The sequence below is a fragment of the Melozone crissalis genome, unplaced genomic scaffold, assembly GCF_028551555.1.
Source record: "Melozone crissalis strain CALT ecotype California unplaced genomic scaffold, PUWL_Pcris_2 ptg000034l_1, whole genome shotgun sequence".
Classification (NCBI taxonomy): domain Eukaryota; kingdom Metazoa; phylum Chordata; class Aves; order Passeriformes; family Passerellidae; genus Melozone; species Melozone crissalis.
Window position 1 is genome coordinate 17,206,019 of NW_026535812.1, and position 12,109 is coordinate 17,218,127.

Here is a 12,109-nt window from a genome sequence, read left to right on the forward strand (position 1 = left end):
TTAGTGAGGAGGTGTGCTGGGGTCTGGCTGTTTGTTTGGCCCTGCTATAGAGGGCAGATGTTGCCCCCATTTCTCTCTGATCTCCAGGAGATGACCAGGGCCTCACTGGACATCACTCAGGGGTGGAGTAAGAAGTGTATCTAAGACTCAGAGGATTTGATGTGAAATTGTGCTGTTTCACAGCAGTTCAGCAAAGAGATAATGCAGGATTGCAAGGGAGATTCCTGATTCTCCCAGTTTGACTCCCCCATATGTGGTGGCTTTCCCCTGAACACCAGCCCCTGCACTGCAGCTAGCTGGGGCAGCCAGGAGCTGATGCTCAGTAATTCACAGCTCTCTGGCAGCCAGTTGTGATAGGATTTTCCTGAAGGTTGCTCCCCACTGGCCACTTTGGTACATTTAAGTCTCAATGAGATTTTCCTGTTCTGAATGATGAATCTGGAGCAGCTGGTGCTGGATGAGCTGAGAAGGGTTGGACAAGGTTACACCAGTACCTCTGAGCCTGCTTCTGGTGGGGCCAGCCCTGAGCAGATGGCCCCAGTGAGCCCTGCTACAGCACAGAGAACTGGCTCCAGCAAGCAAAGTCCCCAAATGCCTGTGCATGACCCCAGGACAGCCCTTCCCAGTGTCCCAGCCAGCCCCTTAACTGTGCCTCAAGGACAGACCAGATCAATACTTTCTAATCCATCAATCACAGGAAGAGCTGGGCTCGGAGGAGCAGGGAGAGGGCAGCAGCAGTGCAGTTCCTGAACAGGAGGGGTTGATTTTCTGGGGTCTTCGTTCCCTTGCATCTCTCTTATCTTTGAGCTCCCTTTCTGGGTCTCCTCTCCCTGTGGGAGCACAGGCAGATTGTTCCTTCCTTGTGGGATGCTGATGAAATGCTCAATGTCATGTGGAAATTCTCAGCACAGCTCAGCCTTGGCTCTTGGCCAAGCTCCATTAAGGGGTGATGTGATTCTGTGGCTGGAGAGGGGAGGCACGGGTGGCCTTGAGGGGAAATTGGGACCCAAAGCCAAGGGCACAGATGCCCACAATTCTTCCCAGACTGTGGAGAGCAAGAGTGGGGCCTGATCATGCTGGGATAAGTGAGGATGTTTTGGGAGGCTCATTCAGGTTGGTCTGGATGCCCTGGTTGGTGTCAGAGTTTGTGGTGTTGCCCTTGAGGATGCCGTCTCCAGCCCTAGGAACATCCTGGACCCCAGCAGAGCTGTCTGAATCCATCCTGCCCTATTCCTTGGTTCCTCATGGGTGCGCTGATGGAGGCAGCAAAAGCCAACGCAGCTTTAAGCAAATCTTGGTGTGATTCCAGGCTGCCTGAAAACCCTCTTTTCTCTCTCTCCCTTGATGAAGGTGATCACCATTTTCACGCTGGTGGAGGTGGTGCTGACGGCAGATGGTGGCCCCCTCAAGTACACTGCCCTGCTCAAGAGGCCAAGCTTGGACAAGTGAGAGCCCTGGCTCTGTGTGCTCCCCACTGCTGATGCTCCTTCACCTCCCAGGCCCCGCTCCAGCACCTGCTGGAGGCAGAAGGGACCCACAAGGACTTTGGGGTTTTGAGTTTTAAAACCATTGTGGTTTTATTTCTGGTTTGGATTTTAACTCCGCCTGGGAGCAGGACTCAGGGCTTGAGCCTGCCCCAGGCAGAACATTTCTACTCTTGGGTATTTTTAGCATGATGCTTTCTTAATGTTTTTTTTAAGGCAGTGGTGTCCATCTGCAGCTTCAGTGCCCGTGGTGAGGGCTGAGAGAGGGGATATGTGTCCCCAGGAGCAGAGAGGGGCTGGCTCCACCATCCCAGGTGGGATGTGGACACAGGGGGATGCAGCCATGGGGCCGTGCAGGAGGGTTTCTTGCAGGGTTGTGTGTCATGTAATAAAAGCCGGGTCAGCAGCTGTGTGTGGAGCTCGTGCAGGTTTTATTTTGTGCCCTCTCTGTTCCCAGCAGTAATTCACCTCTGGGCAGCCCCCTGCCTTCCCGTGCCTGCCACTTCCCAGGCATTATGGAATTTGGCCTCACTGCCTGTCCCAGCCTCAGATATGCTTGGCCAGAAGATGTGATATCAGGGCAGGTGTTCCCAGCTCCTGATCCTGCAGGTATTCCCTCAGTCCCTCTGACTTCATCAGGAGTCCCTGTGTGTCTGCTCCAGTCCCTCACACCTTGGCCTCCAGCCTAACTCTGCTCAGGAACCCTGTGGCACCAGGTCCTTGCATCCAGTGCCTCACTGACCAACTGACCTCTGCCATCTCCAGCCACCTCTGCCTGCTCTGTCCCCATGCCCCCCACCCACACTCTGAGCATGTGTTGGGGGCATGGGCTGCTCTGGCAGCCTCCACACCATCACAAGAAGTGGCTGGTGAAGGGATTGACATCTGGCAAGAAGGAATGGATCCATTCTGCCAGGCAGGGAGGGTGCCCTGCATCCCTCTGCCCCATCAGTGGTGACAGCCATGGCCAGCACCAGCGCATCAGCCATCTGCGGGAGCCGGGAGCTGGCCAAACCTCAACTGCCTGGGTCAGGATGGGGGATCAGGGCTGGGCACAGCACACTTCCTAGGAGCTGGTGAAGCCATCAATGACACCTGTAGTCCCCAGGACTTGTGCTCATGCAGTGTCCTTCCAGATGGCTTGGTGCAATCAGGGGTGATGTCACCTGATGCTGGTGACAGGGGCTGTTCCTGCCCACAGCAGGTGCCCCACTGTGCAGTGTGCTGGCATGGGCTGCCCCAGGGCGCCCAGCATGTCAGGCACCAGCTGTCCCAGGAGCTGGTAGGCAGCGTGTAACACTGCTGGGAGCGGGGACCAGAGGACACTGACACCAAAACCAAGATGTCCACTCCCTACCCCTCAGCCCAGTGTCCCCCTCCTCGGGTTTGTCTCAGGAGAAACCAGACAAATCCAGCCTGGCCCAGCTCAACCTGTCTGCAAAAACAGCCCTTTGCCCTGTGCTCTCCCTCCCACTCCCCAGGGTCCCCCAGCAGCCGCCCCCATGGGAGCTGGGGCCCAGAGGTGCCCTGGTCCTCAGGGACAGGCTGGAGGTCCTGCCTTGCTGGTGGGGGCAGGGATGGCCCCAGGGTGGGGCGCTGGCATTGGGAGGGCCCTGAGAGGGCTGGGAGATAGCCGGTGAATGTTATCAGCTCATCATCTCACGGGACAGGGAAGAGCCATAAAGGGCTGTCCCTGGGCCTGGACTAGGGCAGCATTCCAGGAGGAGCCGGGGTGGGCAGCATGGGGCGGCCGCTTTCCTCTGGAACCTGCCTTCTCCTCTGCCTTCTCCTCTGCCTCCTCGCCCAGCTCGCCGCTGCAGCCTCTGGTGACAGGACACGTGTGGGACAGTGGGGTAAGAACCTCTGGTGGGGGATGCTGGGGCTGTTGTCACTTCCTGAGGGATCTCCAGGGACCATGTCACCTCCCCTTGGGACGCCAGCAAATGGGAACCCTCACTGCCACCTCAGGGTGCTCTGATACCACAACCTTTGAATGGGTTGGTCTCAGCTTCCCCCCAGAGCAGGCCCTGCTCCCCCTCTGCCCTGTCCCTGCTGCTCCCAACCCCCATTCCTGACTTTGGATAAAGTGGCCCAATAGCCACAGCCAGCCGTGGTTACCCAGCCATTGCACACTCGCTGGGGCTGATCCTCAGGCTCCTCATCCACTCTGCCAAGCGGTACAAGCGACTTCCCTGCCAAACTGTGCCTCAGTTTCCTTTCTGCAGGTAGTTTCTGAGCAATGCTGGTCTGTAAAAGTCATGCTGATCTCCTGGGGCTTCCTGGTCCTCCATGGGGTGGGCTTACAGCAGCTAAATTCACCTTGGGTAGAGATGAGCGTGCTGGACATCCCAGGGGTGCACCTGGAGGCTCCCAGCTCTGCTCTCACCTCCAGATGCTGAGAAGACCCCGGGCTACTGGAATAAAGGTGCCAGGAGGAGGCTAGAGTTGGCCCTGGCCTTGCAGCCAGCAGCACAGCGGGCCAAAAACATCATCCTCTTCATGGGTGACGGTGAGTGCCCCGGGTCACTGCCAGGCCCTGCGGCTCCCCAACAGCCAGGGGATGTGGCTGATGAGAAGATGGGGCTGGGGCAAGCCCTCAGGCAGTGCCTGGGGAGGGCAGGGCTGTCCCTGGTCCGGCCCCCTGCCCCCCAGTGACTCAGACATGGCCACAGGCATGGGGCTGTCCACCATGTCAGCAGCTCGGATCTACAAGGGGCAGCTGGCCGGTGGCTCGGGCGAGGAGAGCGTCTTGGCCATGGAGACCTTTCCCCACGTGGCCCTGGCCAAGGTGAGTGGGGCAGGGCTGGGGGGACACTCCTGCTGCCCCTGCTTGAAACCCCACTGCACCCATCTTGCTTCCAGACCTACACCATCGACCGGCAGGTGCCCGACAGCGCTGGCACGGGCACCGCCTACCTCTGTGGGGTGAAGGCCAACGCCAAGACCCTGGGCCTGAGCGGGGCAGCCGTCTATGGGAAATGCCACACCACCTTTGGCAACGAGGTGGACTCTGTCCTGCACCGGGCCAGGCTGGCAGGTATGGGACAGCAGGAAACCCTGTTGGAAAGCCGGGCACGGCCATCCAGTGCCGTGCAGGGCTGGATGGGCTCCCTGTAAACCCTTGGCCACACTGCAGGCAAGTCTGTGGGCATCGTGACGACCACGCGGGTGCAGCACGCGTCCCCCGGGGCAGCCTACGCGCACTCGGCCAGCCGGAGCTGGTACGCTGACGCCAACATGCCCAGGGAGGCCCTGCAGGACGGCTGCAAGGACATCGCCTACCAACTGGTGCACAACACTGACATCAACGTGAGCTGGGGAGCGGGAGCGGGAGGGAGGGGCCATGGAACACTGGGAGGGTCTGCTGAGCTCCCCACAGGTGATCCTGGGCGGCGGGAGGATGTACATGACCCCCAGGCAGACTCCAGACCCCGAGTATCCAGAGGACCCGGATCAAAATGGCACCAGGAAGGACGGTCGGGACTTGATTGCTGAGTGGCTGAGTGCCAAGCAGGTAGTGTGTGGGGGAAGAGGAGATGGAACCCTGGGCACAGGGTGTGTGTCATTGGCACTGGTTCTGCTCTTGTTGGCAGGGTGCCCACTATGTCTGGGACAAGAAGGGCCTGGATGCGGTCAAAGACGACTCTGTGAGCCACCTTATGGGTAGGAGCATCACTGGCTGCACCAGTGGCAATGCTTCTTCCTCCCCTCTCTGGACATGTCAACAGAGGCACAAAGCAGCCTGGCATGGACCCCCTCACCCTCCTCCCCCAGGCCTCTTCGAGCCCAAGGACATGAAGTATGAGCTGAACCGCAACACATCCACAGACCCCTCCATCGTGGAGATGACGGAAAAGGCCATCCGCATCCTGCGCAGGAACCCCAAGGGCTTCTTCCTCTTTGTGGAAGATGAGTAGCTCCAGGCGGGCAGTGTGGCTGGGGCTGAGGTGGGATGTAGGTCCTGGGGGTAGATGGCCATGCAAGGGGACCAGGGAGAGGGTGACAGCCACATTCCCCGTGCAGGTGGCAGAATCGACCATGGCCACCACAGTGGCCGAGCCAAGCAGGCACTGATGGAGGCCGTGATGCTGGACCGGGCGGTGGCACGGGCAGGAGAGCTCACGTCCCCTGCTGACACCCTGACCGTGGTGACGGCCGATCACTCTCATGTCTTCACTTTTGGGGGCAGCACACCACGGGGCAATTCCATCTTTGGTGGGTCCTGGAGAGGGGCAGTGAGCATCCCTCTTTCCACCTCACCCTGTTGCTCCAAAGGGAGGTTGAGCTTGCCCAGGCAGGGAGCTGGGGAGGGTACCCAGCTGGGACAGGGGGTGACAATGTCCCTCCCTGTGCCAGGGCTGGCCCCCAAGAAAGCCAAGGACAAGCGAGCCTACACCAGCATCCTCTATGGCAACGGTCCTGGCTACAGCATCCGTGATGGGGCCCGTCCAGCTGCCAGCCTCTCTGCTGCAGGTACCAGTCTGCTGGGGAGGTGGCAGACCCATGGGGTGGCTGGGGACAGATTCCCAGTGAGTCTGATGGGGATTGGGTGGAGGCACACAGTGGCTGGGGACAGTATCACACTGGCATGGCCATGGATGCCACACAGGGTCCTGGTGCCACTGTAAGGCTCAGGAGTCACCCCACTGCAGAAATCAGGCTGGTGCAGGAGTGATGGGAGCTGTCCCCCAGCCCCGTGACATGTCAGCAAGACAGACCCCAGCCTCATTTCTCCTCTTCCCCGTGCAGAGGACAAGGACTACAGACAGCAGGCAGCTGTGCCCCTGGAGACAGAGACTCACAGTGGGGAAGACGTGGTGGTGCTGGCCCAGGGCCCCATGGCCCACCTGTTCCACGGGGTGCAGGAGCAGCACTACATCGCCCACGCCATGGCCTACGCCGCCTGCCTCGAGCCCTATGCCACAGAGCCCGGGTGCAGGGCAGCCCGCAGGGCCTCCCATGGCCCGCGGTGCTCCCCACAGCCCCTGCTGGCCCTCCTGGCCCTCTGCATGGCTGCCCTCACAGGGAGGGGCTGAGAGGCTCTGGCTGAGTCCCACTGTGGGCAGGACCAAGGGATGCAATAAACACAGGTTGTTTGTCTCCATCTGCCCTGCAAAAGTTCTCAGTGGCCGTCGCCTCCTGAGGTGCTGCCCTGTGACTGCCTCCCCAGCTGGCTGTGCCTCCTGGCTTTCCCCTGGCACCAGCACTACAGGCACTGGGGTGCAGGAGGTGATGAAATGCGGGTGAGGAGAGGCAATGTCCTGCCCAGCTTTGCCTGGTTGGAGCACTGTACACAAGGGTTGGTACATTCCTATCAAGGGGTGAGCAAGGAGCAGAGTTGTAGTCCACATCCATGGATTTATTGCCCATGAAAGCCTGGGAAGAGAGCAGGGTGCTCAGTGCACGAGTGACCCCAGGTGCTCCCCATCCCCACCGTTATCCCAGCTGAGAGCTGCCCATGGTGGCCTGGGACAGGGCATTGCCCTGCCTGGCAGCAGAGCCAGGGTGCCCAGGGCAGGATTTAATGCTATCACTGCACTTCCTCTTGTCCCTGCATCTGTCTGTGCCCCAAGCCCATGTGTGCCCAGCAGGCACAGGGCCTTGTGCCAAGGAGGTGAGCTGAGCCCAGGACGCGGCCTTTGCACTCGGCAGAGATGTGGTGACACACACCTCCACACACCCTGCTGGGGCTGATCCCTGTCCAAAGTCCCTCCCACAGCTGCTGGATTTACAGACACTGCCAGCAGCGTTGGCCTGTCAGATCTCAACATGCAGCTCCTGGCATCCCTCAGCCTCTGCCTCTGCGCAGGGCTCGGCACCGCTGTCATTCCAGGTGGGGACAAGGACGGGGCTGGGGCCCAGCTGGCTGCGGTGGGTGCCCAGGGAAGCAGGGTGTCAGCCAGGCTGGCCACAAGGAGGGCCTGGGGAGGGGAGCTGGGGCTGCCCAGCTGAAAAAGAATCAATGGGGCTTCGTCACTCCTGCCCTTCTTGGGCACCACTTTTCCCCCAGATTTTCACTTGCTTCTGTGCTGGGGGCTGGTCTGGGGGAAGTGCCTGTATCCTCAGTCACTGCTCCCTCCCATGGGTTTGGCTCTGTCCCCCTCACCATCATGTCAGGTTTTGCTGTTCCCCCTTGTTCCCTGCCCCAGGGCCCTGGGGCCAGGCAGTCAGTGCAAGCCTGCACGGTCTCCCCCCGTCCCAAACAGCCCCAAACCACCTGGTGCATGTGAGAGGAGGCCCCAGCATGGGAGTGCTCAGGGAACAAGTATCCCTGGGCTCTGGGTACCCCTCAGGGGTGCCCCAGGGATGCAGGTGCTGTTGTGCTGGGACTGATGGGTGTTTGCACTGTCCCAGCGGAGGAGGAGAATCCATCCTTCTGGTACAAGCAGGCAGCTGCAGCCATTGATGCCTCCTTCAATATCCAGCCCAGGATACGCGAAGCCAAAAACCTCATCATTTTCCTTGGGGATGGTGAGTCCAGCTGGCACCCCCGCAAGCAGGCCGACATGGCCAGTACTCTGTTGAGTGGGATGTGTGCAGGGCACCTGGTCCAGAGGTGACTAGGACCCTCTCTCTGCCCAGGATTCGGGGTCTCCACCATCACAGCCACCCGCATCCTTAAGGGGCAGCAGCAGGGGAAGCTCGGCCCTGAGACCCCTCTTGCTCTGGATGCTTTCCCCTACATGGCTCTGTCTAAGGTAAATTCCAGCCTGCTGGAAATGGGGCCATGGTGATCCTGGGCATGGGGCCATGGTTATCCCATATGTGCAGCCCTGGCAGCCCAGAGCTGCACATATGTTGTGTTTGGGACCCCTCCCCATCCCACATGTGTTCATGTGTGAGTGAAGGAGTGTGGCAGGGGGTGCTGCTAGGACACCCTACTGGAGACACCTCCCTCTGTCCTTGGCAGACCTACAATGTGGACAGACATGTCCCTGACAGCGCAGGGACAGGCACAGCCTATCTCTGTGGGGTGAAGGGCAACTACAAGACCATAGGGGTGAGCGCGGCCGCCCGCTACGGAGAGTGCAGCACCACATTTGGCAACGAGGTGATCTCAGTGATGGAGCGAGCCCGCAAAGCTGGTAACGGGGGATGCAGGGCTGGGGGGAGCCCTGGGGGAACAAGGGGTGCCACACCGGGGGCTTTCCCCTGCAGTGGGGATCCCATAGCTTGGTGGTGGGACCCTGTGTTGCCCTCGGTGGGGCCTGATGAGCGGGGTTTGGCAGGGAAGGCAGTGGGCATCGTGACCACGACACGGGTGCAGCACGCATCACCCTCGGGAACCTACGCACACGTGGTGAACCGGGACTGGTACGCAGACGCCAGCATGCCCCAGGAGGCGCGACAGCAGGGCTGCACGGACATCGCCTGGCAGCTGGTCCACAACGTCGACATCAACGTGAGCGCCGCACACTGGAGGAGAGCAGGGACAGAGCCCTCTCAGGGCACCCCCACTAACAACACTTTGTCCACCTCATCCCCTCCAGGTGATCCTGGGTGGTGGTCGGAAATACATGACCCCCGCGGGGACACCGGACCCTGAGTACCCCGCCGACAGCAGCCAGAATGGGATACGCGAGGATGGCAACAACCTCATCGACATGTGGCTGCAGGCACGGCCGGTGCGTGACGCGTCAGGGACGCTCCTCTGCCCACTGCCCCTGGCACAGGGACAGGCACCCACTGACCCCCGGGTGGATCTGCCCACAGGGTGCCCGCTATGTCTGGAACAGGACAGAGATGCTGGCAGCTGCTGCCGACCCCAACGTGAATTATTTGATGGGTAAGAAATGACCCCTGTGCCAGGACCCAAGAGGCACTGGGACACTCAGGCACTGATGCTGTCCCCAACACATTCCCTTACAGGTCTCTTTGAACCTGTGGACACAAAGTACAACCTGGTGCGTAACACCACCCTGGACCCATCACTCAGTGAGATGACAGAGGCAGCCATCACCGTCCTGAGCAGGAACCCAAATGGCTTCTACCTCTTTGTGGAAGATAAGTTGGGGCTCAGGTCCCTGGGGCCAGTGAGAGGGGGCTGTAGGGTAGGGGTAGGAGGTCCCCAGCCCATCGTGGGTGCCCATCTGCAGGTGGGAGAATCGACCGTGGCCACCACGAAGGTTCACCCCACAAGGCACTGACGGAGGCAGTGGAGTTTGACTGGGCCATCGAGCGGGCAGGCACCATGACAGATGAGGCTGACACCCTCACCATCGTCACTGCTGACCACTCACATGTCTTCACCTTTGGGGGCTACACCCTGCGTGGCTCCTCCATCTTCGGTGGGGCTTTCCCCTCTCCTGGGTACTGCCAGCCCTGTGCCACCCTGACTGTGGCCAGAGGGGTGATATGGGTGTTCCTTGGCTGATCCTCCTCCTTCTTCTCCTCCACTGCCCCTTCTCCAGGTCTGGCGCCGACGGAAGCCAGTGACGGGAAGAACTACACATCGATCCTCTACGGGAATGGGCCAGGATACCCTGGCCCTGACCGGCCTAACGTGGACCCAGAAACAGCCAGTGAGGACACAGAGGCCATGGCTTGGGTGGTGGGGTGGGGCTGGGGGCCATCCTTGCCCCCCCTCACCTTCTTCTCTCCCCTCCACAGTGCACTTTGATTACCAGCCACAGGCAGCTGTGCCACTGGAGTCAGAGACCCACGGTGGTGAGGACGTGGCCATCCTGGCCAAGGGCCCCATGGCCCACCTCTTCCACGGGGTGCAGGAGCAGACCTATGTAGCCCATGCCATGGCCTACGCCGCCTGCATCGAGCCCTACACTGACTGCCGCCAGCGGAACTCCGGCCCCGGCATCCGCGGCAGCCCCCTGGCCCTGCTCCTGCCTGCCCTCCTTCTGCCCCTCTTCCGCTGATGCCGCGTCCCTAGGGCACCCCACGGGACACACTCACGTTCCCCTCCCTCCCCACGGTGTGGCACCTGCAGGCAGCTTTCTGAAGCATCGCAGCTCTGGGTGCAGCAGCCATGGGGACACCGAATCCCGGGCAGTGGGGGGTTAAATAAACACGCAGTGTGACTCTGGTGGGACAGGCGTGTTCATGGAGTGGGGGTGCCTGTGCCATGTGGGCAGGGCTGGGGGTGCTGCCCACTGCTCCCATCCCCTGGCCATGGCCCCTGGCAGCCACCCAGCATATCCAGCGCTTTATTGACCAGAAACAGCAGTGGAAAATACAGCAGTGTCCGTGTGCCTGCACTCCCAGGCAGGCCGGCATCGCCCGGCCCGGCTGCGCCGCTGTGCCCCCCCGGGCAGGGCTGGTGCGTGGACAGGGGCTGGCATGGGGAGGGCACCATGCAGGGGAGGCTTTTGGCATGGGGCAGCCCCTTGGAGACTGTGAAGTCCTCGACCTGCCTTGACTGTAAGCTGCCTGGCAGCAGCTTTTCCTAGAATTTTGGGATTGAGTGTGTTTTTCACTCTGATGCCCTGGAAGTCATGAGGGACACACTAATTTATTATTGTAGGGTCCACAGGAACAACAGGAGAATGTGGGGTGATCGTTCAGGGTTGAGCTCTGTACCCTGAGCCCAGGACCTGCTGATGCAGCCAAGCCCAGCTCCTGGCCATTGGCCCTGGGTTCCACAAGGCTCTCTCCTCATCTCTTTGGGCTACTGTGCCCACACAAGGTGACCCTCCTGCCCCAATAGCTGTTACATGTGAGGAAGACAGGGGCTCACCTGGGCAAAGGCGATGAAGAAGAGCTGGTCGTGTGTGTATTTCATGTGGTGCAAGGGGTGCTCGGGGCCGTGTTCCCTCACCCACTTCTGGTAGGCCTGGAGAACAAGGGATGCCTGGATAGCATGGCCTGGATGCTCCCCCAAACCCACCCTGGACCCACCCCAAGCCCCCAGCAAGCAGCAATCAGGATCCTGAACACCCCTTGCTGCAGGTTGTAAGGAGGGTTTGGGGCATCTCCTCCCCCTCAAGAGGGATGACATAAGCAGCTGCCCATGGCTGTGACGCCCATGGTGGGGGGACACTCACGTAGTAGGCGAGTTTGAGCCCCCCCATGTCAGCGAATAGAGCTCCCAGGGCCTTTCCAATGTGCTTGTTGGCCTGGCTCAGGCAGATCTTACCTGGCTCCAGCTGCTTCTCATTGCCCTCCATCTCCTTGGAGAGCTCGTGGATGGCATCGCGGAAGGGGGTGGAGAGGTGCTCGCTCAGCACCACCACGATGCGCCACAGCATGTAGTTGTGAAGGATCCTGGGACAGGGACAGGGGCGGCCCTCAGCACGTCCCCAGGCACAGGGACAGTGGGAGCATGTGCCAGGATGGGGACACCCCTGCTTGGGGACACCCCTGATCAGGGACACAGGGGCCATGGCTGGTGGGGCACAGGGACAGGCCGGCACCACGTCCCTCCCTGAGGTGCCATGAGTCTGGTGACCTCTGGCGTGGGTGGCTCAGCAGGTGTCCAGGCATGACCAGGATGCTGTGGGGCTCACAACAGAGCCTTTCCCACAAGCTTTCCCAGATTTCCTGTGCCCAGCATGGCCTTCCCACACCAGGAGGAGAGTGATGGTGGGAGGGTCCAGGCACAGCTGTCCTGTGCCCCCTGCCAGGCTGGGAAAGGTGCCAGGGGCACAGGGGGTGACAGCCCCCTCACCTGC

At 60.7% G+C, this 12,109-nt stretch overlaps 3 protein-coding genes across 4 annotated transcripts in view; all 3 read left to right on the forward strand.

Annotated features, from left to right (window-relative positions):
• The window catches only part of DIS3L2 (DIS3 like 3'-5' exoribonuclease 2), a 180,633-nt gene extending 178,755 nt beyond the window's left edge, over nucleotides 1–1,878 (forward strand). For both annotated transcript variants that reach the window (XM_054282520.1, XM_054282521.1), the window contains one exon: nucleotides 1,351–1,878. In XM_054282520.1, coding sequence (XP_054138495.1) covers nucleotides 1,351–1,449 — 99 coding nt within the window. In that variant the 3' untranslated portion in view covers nucleotides 1,450–1,878. The remainder of the gene's footprint in view (nucleotides 1–1,350) is intronic.
• A 569-nt stretch (nucleotides 1,879–2,447) lies between these two features.
• On the forward strand, nucleotides 2,448–6,520 carry LOC128941098 (intestinal-type alkaline phosphatase-like). Its single transcript, XM_054283029.1, has 12 exons — nucleotides 2,448–2,512; nucleotides 3,292–3,350; nucleotides 3,877–3,993; nucleotides 4,157–4,272; nucleotides 4,347–4,521; nucleotides 4,621–4,793; nucleotides 4,864–4,998; nucleotides 5,078–5,147; nucleotides 5,259–5,397; nucleotides 5,491–5,699; nucleotides 5,841–5,957; nucleotides 6,234–6,520. The coding sequence occupies exons 1-12, from the start codon at nucleotides 2,448–2,450 to the stop codon at nucleotides 6,518–6,520; spliced, it is 1,662 nt and encodes a 553-aa protein (XP_054139004.1).
• A 733-nt stretch (nucleotides 6,521–7,253) lies between these two features.
• LOC128941099 (intestinal-type alkaline phosphatase-like) lies at nucleotides 7,254–10,357 on the forward strand. Its single transcript, XM_054283030.1, has 11 exons — nucleotides 7,254–7,317; nucleotides 7,839–7,955; nucleotides 8,067–8,182; nucleotides 8,395–8,569; nucleotides 8,714–8,886; nucleotides 8,975–9,109; nucleotides 9,198–9,270; nucleotides 9,354–9,486; nucleotides 9,579–9,772; nucleotides 9,896–10,006; nucleotides 10,095–10,357. The coding sequence occupies exons 1-11, from the start codon at nucleotides 7,254–7,256 to the stop codon at nucleotides 10,355–10,357; spliced, it is 1,554 nt and encodes a 517-aa protein (XP_054139005.1).
• The last annotated feature ends 1,752 nt before the right edge of the window (nucleotides 10,358–12,109 follow it).